Consider the following 25,584-nt stretch of genomic DNA (forward strand, 5'->3'; position numbering starts at 1 on the left):
GAGTGAGTGATTAGAATACACTGCGTAAAACAGCTCAGTTTGTACATATTCTAGCGAGAAAGGAGAAGCTCCCTGCGGATGGGCTCCGGCACGAAAGCTTCGAAGAATAAACCTTGGTTCCGGCGACTGACTCCGATTGGATCCTGCAACATTATCCTGGGACACGTATCATGATCTCTTCCTTTTAAACCCCTCCCCCCACGGGTGCTATTCAGCAGGTTCTGACAGGTTCTGGAGAACCGGTAGCGGAAATTTTGAGTAGTTCGGAGAACCGGCAAATATCACCTCTGGCTGGTCCCGGAGTGGGCAGGGAATGGGGATTTTGCAGTATCCTTCCCCTGCCACGCCCACCAAGTGTTGTGGTCCGCCAGCAGCTTGCGGAGCTGGCAGCGGAGTCGGACAGTGAGGAGGCTGGGGAGGAACCTGGGCCAGTCCTGGAGTCTGGGGAAGGCTCGGACGAGGGCTCTGCGTCGGAGGCAGAGATGGGGCCAGGGCCATCGGGGAGTGATGCGCGGACTCCGGAGCCTCCAGAGTCAGACAGCAGAGAGGCAGAGGAACAGAAGGAGCTATCTATCTATCTATCATCTATCTATCATCTCTTTCACTCTAATCTCTCTCTATCATCTATCTATCTATCTATCATCTCTTTCACTCTAATCTCTCTCTATCATCTATCTATCTATCTATCTATCTATCTATCTATCTATCATCTCTTTCACTCTAATCTCTCTCTATCATCTATCTATCTGTCTGTCTGTCTGTCTGTCTATTATCTATCTATCTATCTATCTAATCTATCTATCTATCATCTCTCTCTAATCTCTCTCTATCTATCATCTATCTATCATCTCTTTCACTCTAATCTCTCTCTATCATCTATCTATCTATCTATCATCTCTTTCACTCTAATCTCTCTCTATCATCTATCTATCTATCTATCTATCTATCTATCTATCTATCTATCATCTCTTTCACTCTAATCTCTCTCTATCATCTATCTATCTGTCTGTCTGTCTGTCTGTCTATTATCTATCTATCTATCTATCTAATCTATCTATCTATCATCTCTCTCTAATCTCTCTCTATCTCTCATTTATCTATCGAACATCTATCAACTCTTTCTCTCTCTCTCTCATCTCTCTCTCTCTATCATCTATCTATCATCTATCTATCATCTATCTATCTATCTATCTATCTATCTATCTATCTATCTATCTATCTATAATCCATCCATCCATCCCTATCTATAATCTATCTATCTATCAATCTATCTCTAATCTATCTATCTATCTATCTATCTATCTATCTATCTATCTATCATCTCTTTCACTCTAATCTCTCTCTATCATCTATCTATCTGTCTGTCTGTCTGTCTGTCTATTATCTATCTATCTATCTATCTAATCTATCTATCTATCATCTCTCTCTAATCTCTCTCTATCTCTCATTTATCTATCGAACATCTATCAACTCTTTCTCTCTCTCTCTCATCTCTCTCTCTCTATCATCTATCTATCTGTCCGTCTGTCTGTCTGTCTATCATCTATCTATCTATCTATCTATCTATCTATCTATCTATCTATCTATCATCATCATCATCTCTCTCTAATCTCTCTCTCATTTATCTAACACCAATCATCTCTTTCTCTCTCTCTATCATCTCTCTCTATCATCTCTCTCTCTCTCTCTATCTGTCTGTCTATCATCTATCTATCATCTCTCTCTAATCTCTACTCTCTCATTTATCTATCTATCTATCATCTCTTTCACTCTATCATCTCTCTCATCTATCTATTTATCATCTATCATCTATCTATCATCTCTTTTGCTCTTTCTCTCATCTCTCTCTCTCTCTCTCATCTCTCATCTATCTATCTATCTATCTATCTATCTATCTATCTATCTATCTATCTATCTATCTATCATCTCTCTCATTTATCTATCTATCTATCTATCATCTATCTATCTATCTATCTATCTATCTATCTATCTATCTATCTATCTATCTATCTATCTATATCTATCATCTCTTTCGCTCTCTCTCTCTATCATATCTCTCTCTATCATCTATCATCTATCTATCTATCATCTATCTATCATCTTTCGCACTCTCTTTCTATAATCTCTCTTTCTATCATCTATCTATCTATCATCTATCATCTCTTTCGCTCGCTATCATCTCTCTCTCTTTCTTATCTATCTATCTATCTATCTATCTATCTATCTATCTATCATCTATCTATCATCTTTCGCGCTCTCTCTCTATAATCTCTCTCTCTATCATCTATCTATCTATCTATCATCTATCATCTCTCTCTCTTTCTTATCTATCTATCTATCTATCTATCTATCTATCTATCTATCTATCATCTATCTATCATCTATCTATCATCTTTCGCGCTCTCTCTCTATAATCTCTCTCTCTATCATCTATCTATCTATCTATCATCTATCATCTCTCTCTCTTTCTTATCTATCTATCTATCTATCTATCTATCTATCTATCTATCTATCATCTATCTATCATCTTTCGCGCTCTCTCTCTATAATCTCTCTCTCTATCATCTATCTATCTATCTATCATCTATCATCTCTTTCGCTCGCTATCATCTCTCTCTCTCTCTCTCTTTCTCTCCTATCTATCTATCTATCTATCTATCTATCTATCTATCTATCTATCTATCATCTATCTATCTATCCATCCCGTCATGGTTATGTAGTGTCTATTGGAAGGGGTGACCCTTTGGAGAGCTGCGTGCAATGAAATTTCATTTTGACGTATGCCGGTTAGCGGACCTTCAAAGCGACAATAAAGTTGGTCTAAGTTTAAGTCTAGTCTCCTGACCCTCGGGTGGGTATCAAGTGTCCACATGTCTTCCTTTGCCCCATAGGAAAGCCAACCTTAGATATGATGGACCTTTGGATTCAGAATAACAAAGAGTTGGAAGCAGGAACTCTTCATCTTCAAGCAGGAAAGCCTATAATATTTCAGACAAATGACTCTCCGGTCTCTTCTTGAAAACCTCCAGTGCTGGAGAACCCACAACTTCTGGTGGCAAGCTGTTCCACCGGTTAATTGTCCTCACTGTTAGGAAGTTTCTCCTCAGTTCCAGGTTGCTTCTACTCCTTGATGAGTTTCCATCCGTTGCTTCTTCTCCTGCCTTCAGGTGCTTTGGAGAATAGGGGGACCCCCCCTCCTCTTCTTTGTCGCAGCCCCTCAAATATTGGAAGACTGCTATCCTGTCTCCCCTAGTCCTTCTTTTCATTAAACTAGATATACCCAATTCCTGTTCTTTATATGTTTTATCCTCCAGTCCCCTAAATCCTCTTTTTTGTTCTTCTCTGCACTCTTTCTAGAGTCTCCACATCTTTTTTTTTTTTTTTTAATATTGTGGCAACCAAAACTGGATGCATTCTTAACCAGGGAGCTGATTTATCTGGATAGGACATCCCTGGAACTCATGGTCTTCATAATACTGATTAACAGAGTGGGAAGGGACCTTGGAGGTCATCTAGTCCAACCCCGTCCCACCCAAGCAGGAGACTCTACACCATTTCTGACAGATGGCAGTCCAGTCCAACTTCCGAAGGCAACTTCTGTTCCATGGGTGGATGGCTCTCGCTGTCAGAAAATTCCTCTGTCAGCGTCCCAGCACTGACATATAATAAAAAGGAGGAGAAGCCTGAACTTTTGCCTACTAAATCCCTTTGAAGATTCTGTCTCCTCGGAGATGGGAGAGGGGGGGGAGACATTCCTGTGATCTGACGAAGAAGGGATCAGGAAAGTGACTTGGAAGATAGCCAATGAGAAGCAGAGAATTGGGGATCGGAAAGGGAGGGATTGGGGGGGCAAAGGTCAGTACTAACCGCGAGAGAGCCAGGATCAGATCGCTGTGCTCGAATAAAGAGGAAATTTCCTTAAAGATCGGCAGTTTGGCAATTCATTTATTTTGAGATAGCATCGAAACCTGACATCCTCCTTATTTCCAGGTTTAATTCTGGAATCCCTAAGAAAATTCAGAGATATTTTTGCAGAGTGGGCAGAGCGGAAACCCTCACCCCCATCTCTCCTGGCACAGATAGACTGCTTCGGTATGTGGAGGATCCATAGCTGTGATAACTTTTGCAACCAATGGCACACATGTCCCGCCCTCTGAATGTTTACCCAATCACCCTTGGAAAGCATCTAAGATGGACAGCTACTTTGCCGAGCTGCCTACGGTTCACGCCTTCCAGCCATCCGAGCGACTGGGGAGAGAGATGGTGAGGAAGGGATGGGAATTGTAGTCCAAAACTTCCTGAGGGTTTGCAGTTTAGGAGAGGAGAATCCAAGTTATTGTTGATTTGGGAAGGTTTTCAATCCATTCGTTAGGAATTGCGTACAGCTAGCCCTCAATTTACGACAGGTTTTTAGCGACCGTTTGAAGTAAGGACAGCGCTGAAAAAAAAGTGACTTATGGCCGTTTTTCACACTTAACGACCATTGCAGCATTCCCGTTATCACATATTTAGGATGGTCAAATTGTCCCTGGGTCACACGATCCCCCCCCTTTACGAACTTCTGACAGGCAAAGTCCAGGGGGGGAAGCCAGATTCACTTAACAACTTAACCACTGCAGTTAACAACTATGGTAAGGAAGGTCGTAAAATGGGGCGAAAAACCCCACTTGGCAGCTGTCTCGCTTAGCCACGGGAATTTTGGGCTCAATTGTCATACATTTCTTGTTTCTGATCACCTGCCTATCTGCTTTATAGGATGGTTCCAGTTTTTGTCATTATAAGAGAGGGAGGAAGTGTCTTCTTCAGAGTTGGGATTCAGCCGGTTCGGAGCAATTCTGGCGAACTGGTAGTGGCGACCTGCAGGTGCTGCTTACCTACCCCGGCGCTATGCCGTCCTATTTCGCCACATTTTCTAAGCCGCATGCATGCGTGCAAGCTGTGTGTGAGAGAAAAGGTGCGCACTCACATTTTTGGTGCGTGGTGAACCGGTTGTAAAATTATGCGAAACCCACCTCCGGTCTCCCTTGCTCAAATCTATAAACTGCAGAGTCAGAATTTCCCCTTCTTGGGTTGTTGGGCCAGTTGAAAACCTGCTGGATGCAACAGCTCGATCCGAATCCGAATCGAGCTGCATGGGACCTTGGAGGTCTTCTAGTCCAGCCCCCCCTGGTCAAAGCAGGAGATCTTAGACCATTTCAGACAAATGATTTTAGTTTTCAGATTATTATTTTTTTTGGTATGTAGGAAGGGCCTTGAGAGCCGGATGAAAAGATGCTGTAAAGGAACATCTTTTAGATCGGAATGGGACTATTCGTCTCTGACTCTTCATTCTCATCGGGCGTTTCTCCTTGGGCGATTCTCCCCCGACTTATCTCCTCAGCTGGCCTGCCTCCACTCATTCGCCCTGGGGAATGGGCCACCGTCCACTGGGACAAATTCCCAGGTTGAATGGCTGGAGGTGTGCCAGCTGAGGAGATAAGTCGGGGGAGAATCGTCCGAGGAGAAACGCCCGACGAGAATGAAGAGTCAGAGACGGAAAGTCCTCGACCCCTTTTAGATAAGAGGCAGCGTAGCCCAAAGCCGTATAATGGGATGGAGAAAGAAAAGAGACTGTCCCTAGTTACTCGGGCTGTAAAAGAGACAGGGGAAGAATTATCCTTCCAGATTTTCAAGACTCTGTCAATGTCGTTTTACAATCAAGGAGAATTATCTTATCTGGTTATGTTTTCCATCTGGTCTACCTTGTTTCCACCTAAAAGAGAAACGAGTTTGGTTTTTTTCACCTTGATAATCTGGCATATATCTTTGTCGTTCCTCCTTCTCTTTCAGCCCTGCCTAAAACTGGAGCCAATTTCACACCTTCGTCTGAATAATCCAATTTTAATAAGATCCCACAAGGCATTTTCCCCCCCATATTTCACAGCGCCGGGATTGCCCTGGGAAACCTTGAGTCATTACAGGACTAAAAACAGATGACAGGGTTTTGTTATCTCCATCTCCCCCCCTATTTCTGAAGGAGGATGCAAAAAAGTAAAAAGAACACAGCTCACCATTTTTTTTCTCCCAGTCGGATCTTTTTATATGTTACTTTTTCCAGTCGTAGCTTAGGCCAATGTTTCTCCGCATTGGCCCCTTTAAGATGGGCGGACTTCAACTCCCAGAATCCCCCAGCCAGCAAAGGCTTACTAAAAAAATTCAGCATGGCTCGGACAAGAACAAATGATGGGGTAACTTTCTTAATAGATGGTGGGGATGCAGTAGACGTAATATATCTTTGACTTCAGCAAAGTGGAAAAAAAACGAGCTGGCTGGGGAATTCTGGGAGTTGAAGTCCACACGTCTTAAATCAGGGGTCTCCAACCTTGGTCACTTTAAGGCCCGTGGACGTCAACTCCCAGAATTCCCCAGTGAGCCACGTAAGATAACTTTCTTAATAGATGGTGGGTATGCAGTAAGCATAATATATCTTGACTTCAGCAAAGTGAAACAAAGAGCTGGCTGGGGAATGCTGGGAATTGAAGTCCACAAGTCTTAAATCAGGGGTCTCCCACCATGGCCACTTTAAGACATGTGGACTTCAACTCCCAGAATTCCCCAGTCAGTCACGTAAGGTAACTTTCTTAATAGATGGTGGGTGTGCAGAAGACATAATATATCTTGACTTCAGCAAAGTGGGGGGGGGGAAATAATCCATGACAAGCTACATTGATAAATGGGTTAAAGGGATAGATGACATGACAATTAAATGGGAAACTGACATAAATCAGGCTAGATGGCATGACAATTAATTGGGGAATGGATATGCTGGCTGGGGAATTCTGGGAGTTGAAGTCCACCCATCTTAAAGGTTGAGAAACACTTAGATGAATATAAATATCCAGACATCAAGGCAATGTGGAATATAATTTACTGTGGATAATGACGCTTCTTGTTATCTAGGATTACTAAACTCGTGTTTCTAGTCCTCATGATTTAAATTTTGCAACTACCGGGCAATCATGACACTTCTTTTTATCTAGGATTACTAAACTCGTGTTTCTAGTCCTCATGATTTAAAGTTTGCAACTACCGGGCGACCATGACGCTTCTGGTTATTTATGATTGCTAAACTCGTATTTCTAGTCCTCATGTGTTAAACTTTGCAACTACTGGGCGATCATGATGCTTCTTGTTATTTATGATGACTGAACTAGTTTAAACTAGCGTTTCTAGTTTAGTCCTCATGACCTAAAAACTTTGCAATTACTGGGCGTTCATGACATTATTTATGATTATTAAACGAGCGTTTCTAGTCCTCATGTTTTAAACTTTGCAACTACCAGGCGATCATTAAACATGGAAAAAAGAAAAGAAAAGAAAAGAGAAGCAATCCGATTGAGTTTCCAGAAGTCAAAGAGCATTCGTTTCTTCAATGGATACAATCCGTTTCCCTCCCTTATTCAGCAGAAAAATTTGGGGATTTCTTGCAATCTCTTCTGGTTCACCCACCAACCCATCCATCCCCCCTTGCAGGTCCCACCTAAAAATAGCTGAATTTCCCTCACCCTCTAGTCTTCCTCCCCCAATTATTATTATTATTATTATTATTATTATTATTATTATTATTATTATTATTATTATTATTATTATTGGCAGAAAAGCAGATTTTCCCCGATGGTCAAAACGTTATCAAATTCAAGGTAACGAATCATCATCTGCCTTCGGCGTCGTTGTATGGCTTGGCCATTAAATGGAGACGCTGTTCTGGACCAGCGAAGGGTTGAGATAGTGGTAGCCGATGGGTAAACCTTGGTTCCTTTCTTCAATTTCGTTGGATATGGTCGCCAGGCGTCTCTGGAAATCGGAAATGAGGTTTTTGGGCATCTCCTCGGTGAAATGTTCTTCGGGGTAGTGGCCCAGAGGTCTCTGGAAGGAGAAAATGATGGAGACCGTCACTTACGGAAGTGCAACCCAACAAATCTTCAAAGCCACAGACTGAGCTTGTAAAAAAAAAATACGCAGGATGTAAAATATGGCTAACGTCTTATTATTATTTTTTTTCCTGCTAATCTGCAAATTTTTCCGATGGATTGCCCTAATTAAATCATGAGTCTCAAGCCAAGCTTCAAAAGAAATCCAGTTACTTATTAGGAGCTTCATGTCGGCAATTCCCAAGTGACCCTACGTAATTTACGCTCCAATTATGACCCTGTTTCCCCCCTCCCCCCCACAGGGTGTGTCATCAATCACATTCGACAACGGAGCAGTTTCGCGGGTTGTAGAGGTCACTCCCCTCCAGCTGCTGTAGGTAACCCTGGGAGACAGCCTTGAGAGAGATAAGCCTGGAATGTGCATCTGTCTTTGGTTACTGTGCAGTTTCGCTGAGGGACTTTCAAGAAAAGATTGGACTGCCATTTGTCAGAAATGGTATAGGGTCTCCTGCTTGAGTGGGGACCTTATAGATGACCTATAAGGTCCCTTCCAACTCTGTTAATCTGTTAATGACAACTCGAGAGCAGGCCAGGGATGCTTTGCGAGTTGACACTATCATTGCAGAAACAACTGAATCCGGAAAGGTCAAAGGTCAGAATGTTACCGGTTGCTAAAATTTTTGAATCCCACCCCTGGACATAAGGCCATCGTTCTATTGACTTTCTCTGTCTTTGTTATCATCTTCTGACTCTTAGGTCCACTTACCAGGTCTCCTGGCTCATAGCTGACGATGGACAGCAGAGACAATAAGGCACAGGTGGAGTTGACTTCAGGAAAGGTCTCTAAGATGCTTTTCAAGGAGGCCGTGCCTTTGACTGTTGGTGGAGGCTGTCTCAAAGTGGCCGGCGTGTTGGGCATCCAGGCAGCAAAGTCAAACTGTCGCAACACACAAGGAACACAAAATTAGAAGGTCTACAGAAGGTAGGGTGGCATCTCAGAGAGAAGAGAAGGTAGAAAAGCAACCCCAAATGTGATTAAAATATCTTATTTTTATGCTTTCGTTAGAAAAAAATATGTAGATATACATATATGATCAATTATGGATAATTAGATAAATAATTATCCTTCAGAGGATCATTAGAACTGCAGAAAAAACAATGGTTACCAACCTGCCTTCCATGGAGGACCGATATACCGCACGAGTCAAAAAGAGGGCTGTGAAAATGTCTACAGACCCCTCGCATCCTGGACATAAACTGTTTCAACTCCTACCCTCAAAATGAGGCTATAAGGCGCTGTACATCAGAACAACTAGCTAGACACAAGGACAGTTTTTTCCCCCAAACGCCACACTCTGCTAAACAAATAATTCCCTCAACACTCTCAAACTATTCACTAAGTCTGCACTACTATTAATCTTCTCCTCCTTCCCACCACCCATCTCCTCCCACTTATGACTGCATGACTGTAATTTTGTTGCTTGTATCCTTACGCTTTATATTGATATTGTTTCCCGGTTGCTTATTTCTACCCTACGACTATCATTAAGTGTTGTACTTTACGATTCTTGAGGAACGTATCTTTTCTTTTTATGTACACTGAGAGCTTAGGCACCAAAGACAAATTCCTTGTGTGTCCAATCAAAAAAAAAGAAATCTATAAGAGAATGTACATTTACAATATGTGTATAAAAATAAAAATAAAAAACTTTTTTTTTTAAAAAAAAGGAAAGTTCCCAACGTTGGGGAAACACCGCTCAACAGCAAATTTTGCAAATCTTAATCCCAGGGACGAAGGAGGAACATTAGAAGAAGTAAAACCCACCCACCCGCCGAAGGAATTGCCTACCTGCCCGCTGTTGACTGCCGAATGCCGTGCAGAGCAGTTGAAGATAACCATGGTAAGAAACTTGATCAACTCAGCTCTGCTGTCGAAAACGGATGGAACACCTGTTGGGGGATGGACAGGACGTCGGATATTGTCCAGCGGTGAGTTTCACATTTTGTTACTACCTTCTCCACATGCTCCCGGCCTTCTGTGCGTGCACTTTGCTCACGCGCGTGCCTTCCATGCATGCACCCGACCTCAAAACATGCCTAAATAGGATGGCATAGAGCCAGGGCAGATGGGCAGGCCCATCCACGATTTCTGTTACCGGTTCGCAATACCACCTCTGGTATTGTCCAATGAAGTTGTATTGATCAGGAAGACACATGACCTGTTGTAGTCCGCCAGCAGCCTGCAAAACTGGTAACAGAGTCGGACAGTGAGGAGGCTGGGAAGGAACATGGGCCAATCCTGGAGTCTGGGGAAGGCCTGGATGAGGGCTCTGTGTGTCGGAGGCAGAGATGGGGCCAGGGCCATCTGGGAGCGATGCGCAGACTCCGGAGCCCACCGAGTCGGACAGCAAAGAGGCAGAGGAACAGGAGGAGCCTGTTCCTAGTGCATGCATGCGCAGAGCTGCCAGAAGGCAAGAGTAGCTAAAGCAAAAGGGACGACTCGGGAGTAAGGCCAGGAGATGATTGGCCCCTCCCAGAAGGCTTAAAAGAGAAACAAAGGCCTTTTGCAGAGAGCAACGTTGCTAACTCTGTTTCCAGTCGGCATCTCTTGTTTGTTTCTGAACTCCGTGGGGCTTTGCCAAGTAAGGCCTTTGGCAGGGTGTCAAAGAAGATAAAGGTTGGTGATTATCCCAAAGGACTTCTTTTGCAACTAATTGGCACTCAACTGGGAATGAACGTAATTCTCAGCTGTTACAATAAAATCGGGGTTTTTTTGGGACTAATTGTGTCTTGTAATGACTCAGTAAGCCTAGGTCACAACAGGACCCTCGTCATACAATTGTCACAAAACCAGTATCTGACAGTGTTCTAAACAAGAGGAGACCTCTTGTTTAGAGGTCCAGAGGAAGGGGAGGTCCACGAGACCCAAGAATCCTGAAGGAGGCATCTGGCAGAGCTTTCCCAAAATGAGAATTCGTCGAGAAATTATCAGTCTAAAATGTCTACGGAGATTCTCAAATCATCCAGGTCACGGTTGCCCCAAAGGTGCTTTTTTTCAAGAGGCCACTGGACTTGCTTTGTTTTTCCTTGAAGAGGTTTCGCTTCTCATCTGAGAAGCTTCTTCAGTTCTGAAGAAGTGATCTCTTTTGCTCTGAAGAACTGAAGACGCTTCTTGGAGGAGAAGCGAAACCTCTTCAAGGAAAAAATAAAGTAAGGCCTCTTGAAAAAGCACCTTTGGGACTTTTGACCTCACAAACACACTCACACACACAAAACCAGTATCTGAAAGTCTTCTAAAGAAGAGGAGAAGGGGAAGGAGAGACTACCACGAGGCCAAGAATTCTGAAGGAGGCATCTAAGACACCTTCCCAGGAAGTGACAGTTTGCCAAGAAACCTTCTAACACTTCACAAAAACCAGTATTTGAAAGTCTTCTAAACCGGTTTATCTGTTTGGGATTATTATAATTTTTTTTTTTAGCTTGCCAGCTGTTCTCTTAATCATCAGTTTTGCTAATTAAAGAGTAGGAATGAAGTTGGGACTCATCAAACGTATACAACGAGGTGGTACTCTATGGAAGTATTCTTCAACCTCAGCAAATGGAAGCAGTGTGGACTTCAACTCCCAGAATTCCCCAGCCGGATGGGGGAATTCTGGGAGTTGAAGCCCCCATCTCTTAAAAGTTACTTAGGTTGAGAGGATCATGGCTCCGTGGGGTTCAAGTAACATCTGGATGCCTACATCTGCTGAGCCTCAACCATGCAGTGACCAGTTCCTGAGGATCAAGGTAGTTGAAAACACAACACAAGAACCACACCGCACAGTGTAAAAAAAAAGATAATTCCCCTCACTCTGAGGTGAGAGCGTGGAAATCTTATAAAATGTTGCACATGGGCAGAGGGGGGTTTCATATAATTTTACCACTGATTCGCTGTGGGTCACCGGAACTGGTCCAAACCGGCTGAATACCACATAGGGACATAATCAGGGGTGAAAATCGACCGGATCAGACCGGTTCGGGCGAACCGGTAGAGATGATTTGAATCAGTTCGCCGAACCGGTAAAAATCACCCCTGGTTAGCCCCTCCCACCCCCGTGACTTGGTGGTGGTGGAGGTCATGTGACTGAGTGGGTGTGGCCATGAATGAGATCGATTTGGCCATGCCCACTCAGTCACAGGACACCCCCCCCCACCCCCCCAAGCCACGGCCACAGAACCGATAGGGAAAAATTTTAACGTCACATAATATCATGTAACGTCAGCATCACTGAGAACGTCAGGCATGGTGGCCCATATATCTTCTTCTGACACATGTCCAACTAAGGGATGTATTATTCAGTTTGGTTTGTCCGTGTAATTTCCACTTCTCTAGAAACCCAGGAATCTGGATAGAGGAAGGAAGAAGGGAAGTACCGATCTCTGGTGGATCTACCACCAAGGTAGCCAAGCCGAGGTCTTCTTCCTTTTAGCAGAAAGCATTAGGAGCATCAACGTGGATGGTGCACCTTCTTCCAGACAGTTATTTTGTACATTCAACACAGAGAACCGTTCTGGAACCCATCTCCAAGTAGAGATGGTATGGAGGAAACCAACTTTGTTCCCTCTATGTGGATTCGATCTTCTAGCTGAGGAATCCAGAGAGGTCCTCAAGAGAGACCGGGATGGGTGACGGCTGGTGGCAAACCTTACCTGAAGATTCTCTACTCAAGAAAGCTTCTGTGAAGATCTCATTTATCCAGGCTTGTAGTTCAGAGTCCTCCTTTACGGCGTCATCGGATTTGTAGTAGAATTCAACAATGCCGGAGACGAATCTGAAAATCACCGAAGCAAAATGGAGTTTTATTTGTGATCCTAAATCCCAGAAAGTCCTTGGAGTTCTGACCGCAGCCCGAAGAACAGAAAATTGACAAATATATCCATCCCATTTTGCATTTTGGAGAAGCTCCGTTTACTGTCCTCTGAGAACGTTGCAAAGTGAGGGGAGAACTTCCAGAGGAAGGGGAGGTCCATGAGACCCAAGAATCTTGAAGGGGACATCTGGCAGAGCTTTCCCAAAAAATGAGAATTTGCGGAGAAACCTTCTGACCACACTAAATGTCTATGGAGATTCTCAGTCATCTAGGCAGAGGTGGGATTCAGCCGGTTCGGGAGAATCAGATGTTAATTTTAATCTGGTTTGTTGAACTGGTAGTTGCAAGGACTGGCTGACCCCTCCCTGCCCCTCCCAGAAGACTCCACGTGGCCCGATTTGGATGCCAGGTAAGTGCAGGGCCTGTGCAGAGGCTCTGGGACGGTGAAAATTGGGCCTACCGGAAGTACCGGAAGTCCGGAAATGTGTCTGTTTCCAGCCTCCGGAGGGCCTCGGGAGCCCGAGGGAGGCTGTTTTCGCTCTCCTGAAGGCTCGAGGAAAGCCTCCGAAGCCTGGGGAGGGCAAAAACGCCCCTCCCTGCCGTGGTGCAGGAGGCCAAGTAGGCCACGCCCACCCAGCAACCGGGGAGAGAACTGCTTGCTAAAATTTTTGAATCCCACCCCTGCATCCAGGTCAGGGTTGTCGCAAAGATGCTTTTTCAAGAGGCAACTGGGCTTTGTTTTTCCTTGAAGAGGTTTCGCCTCTCATCCGAGAAGCTTCTTCAGTTCTGAAGAATGATTTCCTTCGCTCTGAAGAACTGAAGAAGCTTCTCGGATGAGAAGCAAAGCGTCTTCAAGGAAAAAAACAAAAAAAGTCCAGTGGTCTCTTGGGAAAAAAAAGCACCTTTGGGACCTCACAAACACATACACACGCACACACAAAACCAGTATCTGGGGGAGGAGGAGCTTGACGTCGCGACGAAACGGATGGTGGATTCCTGGGCTCCAGGGTCGCCGCCGATACCCCCGCTGCCGGACAGTCCATTTTGGACCTCACAGTCTTGTTTTGAAATCTTCTAAAAATAGACTGTTTGGGATTATTATTATTATTATTATTTTTAGCTTGCCAGGTGTTTTCTTAATCATGAGCTTTGCTAATTAAAGAGGGGGAGCGAAGTTTTGGCTGAATTCATCAGGCTGGATTTGCAGGAAAACCCATCTGGAAAACGAAGACGTGACTTCCACAATGAATACCTTCCACCCCAAATCCTCAGGGAGGAATGTTTGATTCCCTTTAATCATCTTTGTTCGGCACGGCTTTCTTCCCGAGGAGGTGGACCAGCCTGCGAAACAGACGCCTCTTAGAGCTAGAACTACTTTGATGAAGATGGGGCTGCTATGCTGAATTACTGCAATTTAGATCAAAGTAGTTGTAGCCACACCTGGTGAGAGAGAGAGAAAGAGAGAAAGAAAGAAAGAAAGAAAGAAAGAAAGAAAGAAAGAAAGAAAGAAAGAGGAAGGAAGGAAGGAAGGAACAAAGGAAGAAGGAAGGAAAGAAAGAAAGAAGGAAGAGGAATGAAGGAAGAGGAAAAGAAAGAAAGAGGGAGGGAGGGAGGAAGGAAAAGAGAGAGAGAAAGAAAGAAGAAAGAAAGAAAGAAAGAAAGAAAGAAAGAAAGAAAGAAAGAAAGAAAGAAAGAAAGAAAGAAAGAAAGAAAGAAAGAAAGAAGAGAAGCAACCTGGAATTAAGGAGAAACTTCCTAACAGTGAGAAGAATTAACCAGTGGAACAGCTTGCCACCAGAAGTTGTGGGAGACTGGACAACCGTTTGTCTGAGATGCTATAGGATCTCCTGCTGGAGCAGGGGGTTGGACTAGAAAACCTCAGAGGTCCCTTCGAACTCTGTTATTCTGTTATCCTTTCCTTCTGAATTTTGACAGCTTGTGTGTCTATTTCAAAAGGGAATGTGGCGTGATTTAACAGGATGAAAGTGGCCAAGAATCCTACAGGCCTTTCTGGCAAGGGATGAGTGGGTAGACAGAGAAATTATCCTTTCTTTTTCTTTCCTTTTCTTCTTGGGTGCCATGGGGACCTTGGCCAATCGGATTTATTCTCGTGGGCAGAAATGCGCTTGGCAGCCTCCAAAAGTACATTACGCAATTGGATTGGGAAATTACGACCTTCCCACCCTCTGATTTAACTCACTGCTTCCCTTCCACCCCCGGAACTGTGGTTGGGAGGTGCACAACACCTGGTTGTAAAGGGGATGAGATGACAGTGCAGGATTTTGACAAGCTTCAGGGTGAGGGACTTGTTCAGGGGAATGAGGGCTTTGCAGCCAGGCAGCTTCCTGCGTATACAAATGTTCGGATTTTTCCACCCACAGCTAAACAATGCACAGAGGATAAACTAAAACTTTATCTATCTATCTATCTATCTATCTATCTATCTATCTATCTATCTATCTATCTGTCAGCAGTCGGTCTGTCTGTCTCTCTCTCTGTGTCTCTCTCTGTGTCTCTCTCCCTCTGTCTCTCTCAGTCTCTCTCTCTCTCTCTCTCTCTGTTTCCCTGTCTGTCTCTCTCTGTCTCTGTCTCTCCCTCTCCCTCTCCGTCTCTGTCTCTCTGTCTCTCTCCCTCTCCCTCTGTCTCTCTGTCTCTGTCTCTCCCTCTCTCTCTGTGTGTCTCTCTCCCTCTCCCTCTCCCTCTGTCTCTCCCTGTCTCTCTCTCCCTCTGTCTCTCCCTCTCTCTCTGTCTCTCTCCCTCTGTGTCTCTATCTCTGTCTTTCTCTCTCTCTCTGTTTGTCTCTGTCTCTCTTTCCCTCTCTCTCTGTCTCTCTCTCTCCCTCTCTCTCCATCTCTCTCCCTCTGTCTGTCCCCCTCTGTCTCTCTCTCTGTGTCTCTTGTCTCTCTTTCCCTCTCTCTCTGTCTCTCTCTCTTCCTCTCTCTCTGTCTCTCTCCCTCTGTCTGTCCCCCTCTGTCTCTCTCTGTGTGTCTCTTGTCTCTCTCTCCCTCTCCCTCTGTCTCTCTCCCTCTCTCTCTCTCCCTCTGTCTGTCTCTTCCTCTCTCTGGGTGTCTCTCTGTCTCTGTCTCTCTCTCCCTCTTTCTCTTGTCTCTCTCCCTCTCTCTCTCTCCCTCTTTCTCCCTCTTTCTCCCTCTCTCTCTCTCTCTCTCTCTCTCTCTCTCTCTCTCTCTCTCTAAGCAATGGGTGGAAACTAATCGAGGAGAGAAGCAACCTACAACTAAGAAGAAATTTCCGGACAGTTAGAGCAATTAACCAGTGGAACAACTTGCCACCAGAAGTTGTGAATTCTCCAACACCGGAGGTTTTTAAAGAAGAGATTGGACAACCATTTGTCTGAAATGGTATATAGGGTTTCCTGCCTGAGAAGGGGGTTGGACTAGAAGTCCTCCAAGATCCCTTCCCACTCTGTTATTATGTTTTTTTTTTTATCCCGTGTACTTGTTCATCAGGTTAGCTCCTTGCGTTTTCAGGGTTCCAAATTTGACCAGAGGGGAAGATTGTGGGTGACGATTGCATTCGTTTGGAGATAATATATATATTTTTGGGAGTGGAAATTGTCAGAGCAAAGTAAGGGAGACAGGTAATTATTGTTAGGAAAAGCTATAATCATGTCCCTTTGTACCAAGATATTTCAGAGCAGTGTTTTTTTTTTTTTTTCAAACTTGGACACTTTAAGAGGTGGGGACTTCAGTTCCCAGAATCCCCCAGCCAGCACGAGGGGCATTGAAGCCCACAGATCTTAAAGCGGCCAAGTTTGAAAACAAAATAAATAAAATAAATCTAGTCTTAAAAAATACTATTTTAGAATCTCTGGCTTTGGATTCGGAGAGTCGAAGATGGTTGAGTGGGTTTCGTCCGATCCCAGGGTATGTAGACGGTCCTCGACTTACGACCATCCATTTAGTGACCGTCCAAAGTTACACAGGGGTGACTCGTGACCGCTTTTCACACTTAACGACGGTTCCCCAGGGTCACGGGATCGAAATTCAGAGGCTTGGAAACTGGCATGTAGCTATGCCGGTTGAAGTGTCCCCGGGGTGGGGGTAGGGGTGCTTTGTCACGGGATCCCCGTTTTGCGACCTTCGGACGAGCAAAGTCAACGGGGAGAAAGCCGGATTCGCTGAACGACCGTCTCTCGCTAACTGAACCACGGCAGTGATTCGCTTAACACCTCTGGCCACAGACTGGCCCGTCAAATGAAGCCAAATGTACTTCACGTCCGTCTCGCTTAGCGACGGGAACTTTTGGACTCAACGGTGGTCCTAAATTGAGGACAATCTGTAGTTAGAGCAGGGGTGAAATGCTCCCGGTTCGGACCGGATCGCTCGATCCGGTAGCGATGGAGGCGGGTGGTTCGGAGAACTGGTAGCAAAAATCCATGGTCCCCACCCCCTATTGCCAGCTGAGCCGCGCAATCATCAGAGGCTTTTTTTAAATTATTTTTAGAAGCCTTTTTTCTACAACCTCTTTGGGCGAAAAAAATGCTTTTAAAAGTAAAAAAAAAAAAAAAAGCCTCTGATGATCGCGCGGCTCAGCTGAGGGAAGAGGGAAGGGAGGGGAGGAAGGAAGGAGGAAAAAGGAAGGAAGGAAGGAAGGACAGAGAGAAAGGAGTAAGGGAGGAAATTCAAAATAAGGAAGGAAGGAGATAGAAAAGAGGAAAGAAGGAAGGAAGGAAGGAAGGAAGGAAGGAAGGAAGGAAGGAAGGAAGGAAGGAAGGAAGGAAGGAAGGAAGGAAGGAAGAAAGAAAGAAGAGAGGGAGGAAAATAGAAAAGAAGGAAGAGAGGGGAGGGGAGGAAGGAAGGAAGGAAAAGAAAGAAAGAGAGAGAGAAGGAAGGAGGAAAATAGAAAAGAAGGAAGAGAAGGGAAGGAAGGAAGGAAGGAAGGAAGGAAGGAAAGGCAGAGAAAAAGGAGGAAGCGGCTCAGCTGGGATCGTCAGAGGCTTTTAAAAGCATTTTTTCTACAACCTCTTCAGAGGTTGTAGAAAAAAGGCTTTTAAAAGCCTCTGACGATCCAAGCTGAGTTGCCTGATCGGCAGAGGCTTTTAAAAGCATTGTTTTACAACCTCTTCGCTGAAAAGGTTGTAGAAAAAATGGTTTTAAAAGTAAAAAAGAAAAAAAATGGCCACGCCCACCCAGTCACATTACCCCCCCACCAAGCCACGCCCACAGAACTGGTAGTAACAAAGTTTAGATTTCACCCCTGCTCTGAACCCATCAGAACGCAACGACCCAATGCTCACTCACTTCTCAATGACGGCCCAGATCTTCATCCCATCGTCCCGGTAGTAGAAGTTGGGCAAGGAGGAGACCCCTCTTTCTTCAAGGTCATCGGGGAGACACAGGGACGTGTAGTTGGAGGCCTCTACCCCTTTGGCTAGCAGTTTCAGCATGCCATCCCGGCCTGTAGCTGTTGCCTGGAGAAAGGGAGATATGAAGTCAACCCAACGGCCATGAAAAGCGAATTCTCTTCCAGGAGAACCTGAGGTGGACTCATCAGCTGGCATCGGTGAGGCCAGTTGACTTGGAAGTGACTTCCTGGGTCCTCCTGTCGGTTGTGGCCTACAAGTGGATTTGGACAGTGAGGAGGTTGGGGAGGAAGCTGGGCCAGTCCTTGTTGTGGCTCCGTTACTGGAGCCTGTGTCATCGGCAGGAGAGGACTCCGAGAGTGAAGGAGAGGAGTTGGCAAGGCCTCCCTCTCCAGGACCCTCCTCTCCGGCAATGCCTTCGGTGTCCGCCAAAGGGCAAGAGATAGGGCCGGGGCCAAGCACGTCCACGCAGCCACAGGTGGACAGTGATGAGGGTAATGAGTCTTGGCTGGATCCACACCAGCGTCGCAGAGATAAGCACGCGCAACAGAAGAAAAGGCGTGCCCGAGATTAGGCTGAGTCACTGGACCACACCCCACAGGATATAAAAGGGAGCATGGTGGCCAGTCAAACCTTGTGACGAACAAAGCTGAAAGCTTCCATGCCATTCTGCATTGCCCTGGATCTGACCAGGGATTGTTGGTTTGGTTTCCAATTCGTCATTCTAGGGTCTCGTCGGGATCTTCTAAATCGTCTGCGGGTTCCTCGGCTACGTTTCTGATCTGTTAGAACAGGGGTCTCCAAACTTGGCAGCTTTTAAGACGTGTGGACTTCAACTCCCAGAATTCCTCAGCCGGCCGGGGAATTCTGGGAGTTGAAGTCCACAAAGTTGCCATGTTTGGAGATCCCTGCGTTAGAAAGTCCGGATCTTCGGCTACTTCTACATCACCAAGTACTTTTAGTAGAGTTGAGTAGAGCCGTATTTTTTACATTTCTCTAATTCAGTCCAGCGTTTTTCAAGATAAGGCACTTTTAAGGCGCGTGGACTTCAACTCCCAGAATTCCCCAGCCAGCTGAGGAATTCTGGGAGTTGAAGTCCACGCGTCTTTAAATCGCCAAGGTTGAGAAACGCTGGTTTGAAACGGAGAGCTATTGAAAAGAAATGCAGAGTGGTGAATGTTAGACACTCACAGGAATTATATTTCGTATTTCAAATTGACAAAATAAAATACGTAAAAGCAAAGTTGTTTGGGTTGGCACGCTCTAAAATATGCATGTTTGAAGTTTTGTTTTCGGGTTGAACTCGTGATGTAGAATGCGCAGGCCAACCTTTCTGTTGTCAAAAAATATCTCTCCCTTTTTGAAGATTTCTTACCTTATCAAAGACTCCACCGGGCTGGATAAGATTGGTCCGAGCAAGCGTATTAATATGGAGGGTGTAACGGGTATGGGGTATCAGGAGCTGAAATGAAGAAAAAAAGAAAGGGAAGGGAAGGGAAGGGAGGGAGGGAGGAAGGAAGGAAAGACAGAGAGAAAGGAGGAAGGGAGGAAATTCAAAATAAGGAAGGAAGGAGATAGAAAAGAGGAAGAAAGAAAGAAGAAAGAAAGACAGAAAGGAAGAAGAGAGGGAGGAAAATAGAAAAGAGGGAAGAGAGGGGAGGGGAGGAAGGAAGGAGGAAAAAGGAAGAAAGGAAGGAAGGAAGGACAGAGAGAAAAGAGTAAGGGAGGAAATTCAAAATAAGGAAGGAAGGAGATAGAAAAGAGGAAAGAAGGAAGAAGAAAGAAAGAAAGGAAGGAAGAAGAGAGGGAGGAAAATAGAAAAGAGGGAAGAGAGGGGAGGGGAGGAAGGAAGGAGGAAAAAGGAAGAAAGGAAGGAAGGAAGGAAGGACAGAGAGAAAGGAGTAAGGGAGGGAATTCAAAATAAGGAAGGAAGGAGATAGAAAAGAGGGAAGAAGGAAGAAGAAAGAAAGAAGAGAGGGAGGAAAATAGAAAAGAAGGAAGAGAGGGGAGGGGAGGAAGGAAGGAAGGAAAAAAAGAAAGAGAGAGAAGGAAGGAGGAAAATAGAAAAGGGAAGGAAGGAAGGAAAGGCAGAGAAAAAGGAGGAAGGGAGGAAATTCAAAATAAGGAAGGAAGGAGATAGAAAAGGGAGGAAGGAAGGAAGGAAGGAAGGAAGGAAAGAAAGAAAAAGAAGAAAAGAAAAAGAAAGAAAGAAAAGGAAGGAAGGAAGGAGGAAAGAGGAAGGGAGGAAAATAGAAAAGAAGGGAGGGAGGAAGGGAGAGGAAAGGAAGGAAGGACAGACAGAAGGAAGGAAAGAAAGAGAAACAGAGAAGGGAGGATGGGAGAAAGAGAGGAAAACGGAGAAGGAGGGAGGGAGGAAGGAAGGAGAGAGAGAGAGAGAAGGGAAGATGGGAGGAAGGGAGGAAAATAGAAAAGAAGGAAAGGTGGGAGGGAGGGACGGAAGGAAGGAAGAAAGGAATAGACCAAAGGAAGGACAGAACAGAAAGGACAAGAGGGAGGAAAAAGGAAGGAAGGAAAGAAGAGATACTGCTTAGACTTCACCGTGGAATATAATGTGGGGGATTCTGGGAGTTGAAGTTCCCCCTCTTAAAGGGGCCAAGTTTAAAAAACTCGTTGTCAGACTGTGGTACTGTCTCAAAATTAAATGAATTTCCAAACTGCCAATCTTTAAGGAAATCTTTCTTTAATTGAGCTCAGCCACCAGATCATGACTCCGCGTGGACAAGACTGACCTTTTGCCTCCCAATCCCTCCCTTTCCGACCCCCAAGACTCTGCTTCTCATTGGCTGTCTTCCAAGTCATTCTTCAGACTTCTTTTCCCCGTCATTTCTCAGGAATGTTCCCCCTCTTCATTTCCACGGAGACCGAGCTTCAAAGGGATTTTGCAGGCAAAAGTTTCAGAGTTTATCTTTCACTGTCCTCTGCTCTCTCTATGCCAGCGCTGCAATGCTGACACTCGTGTAGTAGATCCCACCCCCCCCAAAATGTTGTTAAGGTCAATCTAGCTGGGTGATCCCGTAGTCCCTGCCTTTTCAAAATCTCCACGGTCGTCTTCTCAGGTTGGTTTTGAAGGCCACCAACCAACCCATCTTCAAAAACAAACCCAAGAAGTTGGCTCTCTCAACATGTGTCTCCCCTTGCCCCCCCCCAAAATCTCCCTCCAGATTATCTCTGGGAGCCCCTCCCCAGGTGCCCAAGAGAGACCCAGCGCTGGGACACCCCGTTCTCAAAGACAATTACCTTGTAAATAGGGTGACACATGGGGAGCTGGCGAAGGGTGGCCATGGCGTAGACCTCACAATGGAAATGGGCCTCCAGGAGGTGGGTGATGACCTCGTGGACGTGGAAGTTGGCCATTCGCACCCAGATCTTGGCTAAAGTCCAGTCCCACTTACGGTCTGTGGGCAGGAAGATGGGGCTTTCCATGCTATGGGTCTGGCTCAGCTGGGGAGAGGAAGGAGAAAGTGGATTTTCAGGACATTCAACAACTCCATGGGCCCAACTAGTTTCCCAATTGTCCCATAATCAGAGAGCAAACTCTCCTGCCTTCTTCTACTGATGTTGTTACGGAGTTGGGTCATGAAACTTCGGCGAGGAAACAGCCAAGCTCAGAGGGCATCAAGGACCTCACAGCCGTCATCCTTCTCCTTCTCCTTCTCCTCCTCTTCCTCCAGCTCTTCCGCCTCCTCCTTCTCCTTCTCCTTCTCCTTCACCTTCTCCTCCTCCTCCTTCTCCTTCTCCTCCTCCTTCTCCTCCTCCTCCTCTTCCTCCTCCTCCTTCTCCTTCTCCTCCTCTTCCTCCTCCTCCTCCTCTTCCTCCTCCTTCTCCTTCTCCTCCTCCTCCTCCTCTTCCTCTTCCTCCTCCTTCTCCTTCTCCTTCTCCTCCTTCTTCTTCTCCTCCTCCTCCTCCTCCTTCTCCTCCTCCTCCTTTATTCCACAAACCCCACTCCCTTCTAACACTTGATGAAGTTATGTAGTTGGGTCATGAAACATCTACAAGAAAACAACCAAGCTCAGAGAGCATCAAGGACCTCACAGTCCTTAAGCACAGAATTCTGGGAGTTGAACTCCACTTATCTTAAGCATGAAATTCCGGGGAGTGGAAGTCCACCTATCTGAAATATGGAATTCTGAGAGTTAGGTCCACTTATCTTATGCATGGAATTCTGGAACTTGAGGTCCACCTATCTGAACCATGGAATTCTAGGAGATGAAATCCACCTATCTTACGCATGGAATTCTGAGAGTTGGTTCCCCTATCTTAAACATGGAATTTTAGAAGTCCACCTATCTTAAACATGGAATTCTGAGAGTTAGGTCCACCTATCTGAATCATGGAATTCTGGGGGTTGAAGTCCATCTAGCTTAAGCATGGAATTCTAGGAGTTGAAGTCCACCTATCTTAAGCATGGAATTCTAGGAGTTGAAGTCCATCTATCTTAAGCATGGAATTCTAGGAGTTGAAGTCCACCTATCTTAAGCATGGAATTCTAGGAGTTGAAGTCCATCTATCTTAAACATGGAATTCTGAGAGTTAGGTTCACCTATCTGAACCATGGAATTCTGGGGGTTGAAGCCCACCTATCTTAACCATGGAATTCTAGGAGTTGAAGTCCATCTATCTTAACCATGGAATTCTAGGAGTTGAAGTCCACCTATCTGAAGCCTGTTATTCTAGGAGTTGAAGTCCACCTATCTGAAGCATGGAATTCTGGGAGTTGGTTCCCCTATCTTAAACATGGAATTTTAGAAATCCACCTATCTTAAACATGGAATTCTCAGAGTTAGGTCCACCTATCTGAACCATGGAATTCTGAGGGTTGAAGTCCATCTAGCTTAAGCATGGAATTCTGGGGGTTGAAGTCCATCTAGCTTAAGCATGGAATTATAGGAGTTGAAGTCCACCTATCTTAAGCCTGTTATTCTAGGAGTTGAAGTCCACCTATCTTAAGCATGGAATTCTAGGAGTTGAAGTCCACCTATCTTAAACATGGAATTCTGAGAGTTAGGTCCACCTATCTGAACCATGGAATTCTGGGGGTTGAAGTCCACCTAGCTTAAACAGGGAATTCTGGGAGTTGAGCTTCACTATCTGAATCATGGAATTCTAGGAGTTGAGTCCATCTATCTTAAACATGGAATTCTGGGAGTTGGACCACAAATCTGAAGCATGGAATTCTTGGAATTGAAGTCCACCTATCTCCACCCATCTTTGAGGGACCAAGGTTGAAAAACACTGATCAACATTACCTGGATAGCTATCGGCATCATCTGTTGCTCCGAATTGAGGTACAACAGGCAAATTGGGGCTGCGAGAAACTGGTGCTTCCTATTCAGTTTTGTGGTCGGGATGTCCTCCAGGATCTTGTAGTCAGCGATGAAGAGGTTCCCCTTCTGGGTAGGAGAGAAAGAGATGAAGGAAGACAGGTGTGAATGCAACATAGGCCTGCAATTCTGGAAAATCCAGATTTCCCAGTTGGGACCTGAAGGATTCAGGACTTCTCTTCGCAATCATCAGAGGAGACCAACCCAGTGTCATTCACATTTTAGAAAGGGGGAATAGCACTGAAGAATGTGTTTTGGGTTCTACCATGAAGGAAGAATGTGTTTTGGGTTCTACCATGAAGGAAGAACGTGTTTTGGGTTCTACCATGAAGGAAGAACGTGTTTTGGGTTCTACCATGAAGAAAGAATGTGTTTTGGGTTCTACCATGAAGGAAGAATGTGTTTTGGGTTCTACTATGAAGGAAGAATGTGTTTTGGGTTCTACCATGAAGGGAGAACGTGTTTTGGGTTCTACCATGAAGGAAGAACATGTTTTGGGTTCTACCATGAAGGAAGAACGTGTTTTGGGTTCTACCATGAAGGAAGAACGTGTTTTGAGTTCTACCATAAAGGGCTCATCTCCGCAATCTGAATTCTATTCCGATTTAGCATCCTCCAACTCTAACAATCCTAAATTGCATTAACAGAGGGATACAATCAAGATCAAGGGAGGTACTAATACCCACTCTATAAAGCCTTAGTAAGACCACACCTAGAGTACTGCATCCAGTTTTGGTCACCACACTATAAAAAAGATCTTGAGACTCTAGAAAAAGTGCAGAAAAGAGCAACCAAGATGATTAGGGGACTAGAGGCTAAAACATACGATGAATGGTTGCAGGAACTGGGCATGGCTAGTCTAGTGAAGAGAAGGACCAGGGGAGACAGGATAGCAGTCTTCCAATATTTGGGGGGCTACCCCAGAGAGGAGGGGGTCAAGCTATTTTCCATAGCACCTGAAGGCCAGACAAGGAAGAATGGATGGAAACTGAACAAGGAGAGATTCAATCTGGAAATAAGGAGCAATCCACCCATGGAACAGAAGTTGCCTTCGGAAGTTGTAGGAACTTCATCCCTGGAGGCTCTCAAGAAGAGACCGGACTGCCATCTTGTCAGAAATGGTGTAGGGTCTCCTGCCTGGGTGGGGGGTGGGGGGTGGACTAGATGACCTCCAAGGTCCCTTCCAACTTTGTTTATCTGTTTTCTGTTAAACTCAGATCCTTGTGAGGAGATCTTCTTGGAAGGTTGGCACCCCGAGCTATAAATATCCCCCTTTTATAGGTCTTTGGAAGGTTCTCAAATCCCCAAACGGCCCATCTTCTCCCACCCATCCGATGGGTCCACCTAAAGTTACCTTCAGTTCTTCTTCAAGGGTGGACTTTCCCAAGCTTCCAGCCACCATCTCTTCCGTCACGGGGAGGTTTTTGGGGATCTCGGTGCATTGGCGGAGCAGGACGGGGTTGACTCCGTTGAGGAGCTGGTACCCGAAGAAATCATCGTCCATCCAATGGTCCATGACGTATTCTGGATTTACAGAAAGGCTTCTTAGAGAAGGTTGTGAGGGCCTCTTTGCTACGGCTAAATATGGAGGCATTTAAGAAGGAAAGAAAGGGAAGGGAAGGGAAGGGTAGGACAGGATACAACATGGTGATCGCACCTCCGGGGTGTAGTACAGGTATTTACAACCATTCGTTGAGTGACCGTTCGAAGTTACGAACGGCTGTGAGAAATGGGGACTCGTGCCCATATTTCACACTTACGACTAGGGTTAGTACTCACTTACTTGCCCTACCGGTTCGCTCACACGCAATACTTCTGCTCATGCACACGGCCTCAACGAAGTGTCTAAATCGGACGGCATAGAGCCGGGACGAGTGGACGGACCCACCAGCAATATCTGCTAGCGATTCAGCCGAACCGGTCTGAACCGGCCCGAACCGGCTGAATATCACCTCTGCTTACGGGCCTTTGAAGAATCCCCGTGGTTACGGGATCAAAATTTGGATGATTGGCAACGTATTTTAAGACGGTCGCCGTGTCCCCGGGCGGGGTGGGTGTCACGCGATCCGATTTTTGCGACCGCAATGATTCACTTTAGCGACATCGGCCAGCAAGGTTGTAAAATGAGGCAGAAAACTAGCTGTATTGCAAGAGAGAGA

At 45.4% G+C, this 25,584-nt stretch overlaps 1 protein-coding gene across 1 annotated transcript in view; it reads right to left on the reverse strand.

Annotated features, from left to right (window-relative positions):
* Nucleotides 1-7,725: 7,725 nt before the first annotated feature.
* The window catches only part of LOC139324233 (hydroperoxide isomerase ALOXE3-like), a 30,828-nt gene continuing 12,969 nt past the window's right edge, over nucleotides 7,726-25,584 (reverse strand). Inside the window, 9 exon segments of the mRNA XM_070953951.1 lie at nucleotides 7,726-7,905; nucleotides 8,677-8,847; nucleotides 9,760-9,860; nucleotides 12,600-12,721; nucleotides 18,022-18,191; nucleotides 19,459-19,545; nucleotides 21,342-21,545; nucleotides 23,351-23,494; nucleotides 24,780-24,949. Coding sequence (XP_070810052.1) covers nucleotides 7,726-7,905; nucleotides 8,677-8,847; nucleotides 9,760-9,860; nucleotides 12,600-12,721; nucleotides 18,022-18,191; nucleotides 19,459-19,545; nucleotides 21,342-21,545; nucleotides 23,351-23,494; nucleotides 24,780-24,949 — 1,349 coding nt within the window.

The sequence above is a fragment of the Pituophis catenifer genome, unplaced genomic scaffold (assembly GCF_029215685.1).
Source record: "Pituophis catenifer annectens isolate HBS135680 unplaced genomic scaffold, rPitCat1.0.hap2 SCAF_15, whole genome shotgun sequence".
Taxonomy (NCBI): domain Eukaryota; kingdom Metazoa; phylum Chordata; class Lepidosauria; order Squamata; family Colubridae; genus Pituophis; species Pituophis catenifer.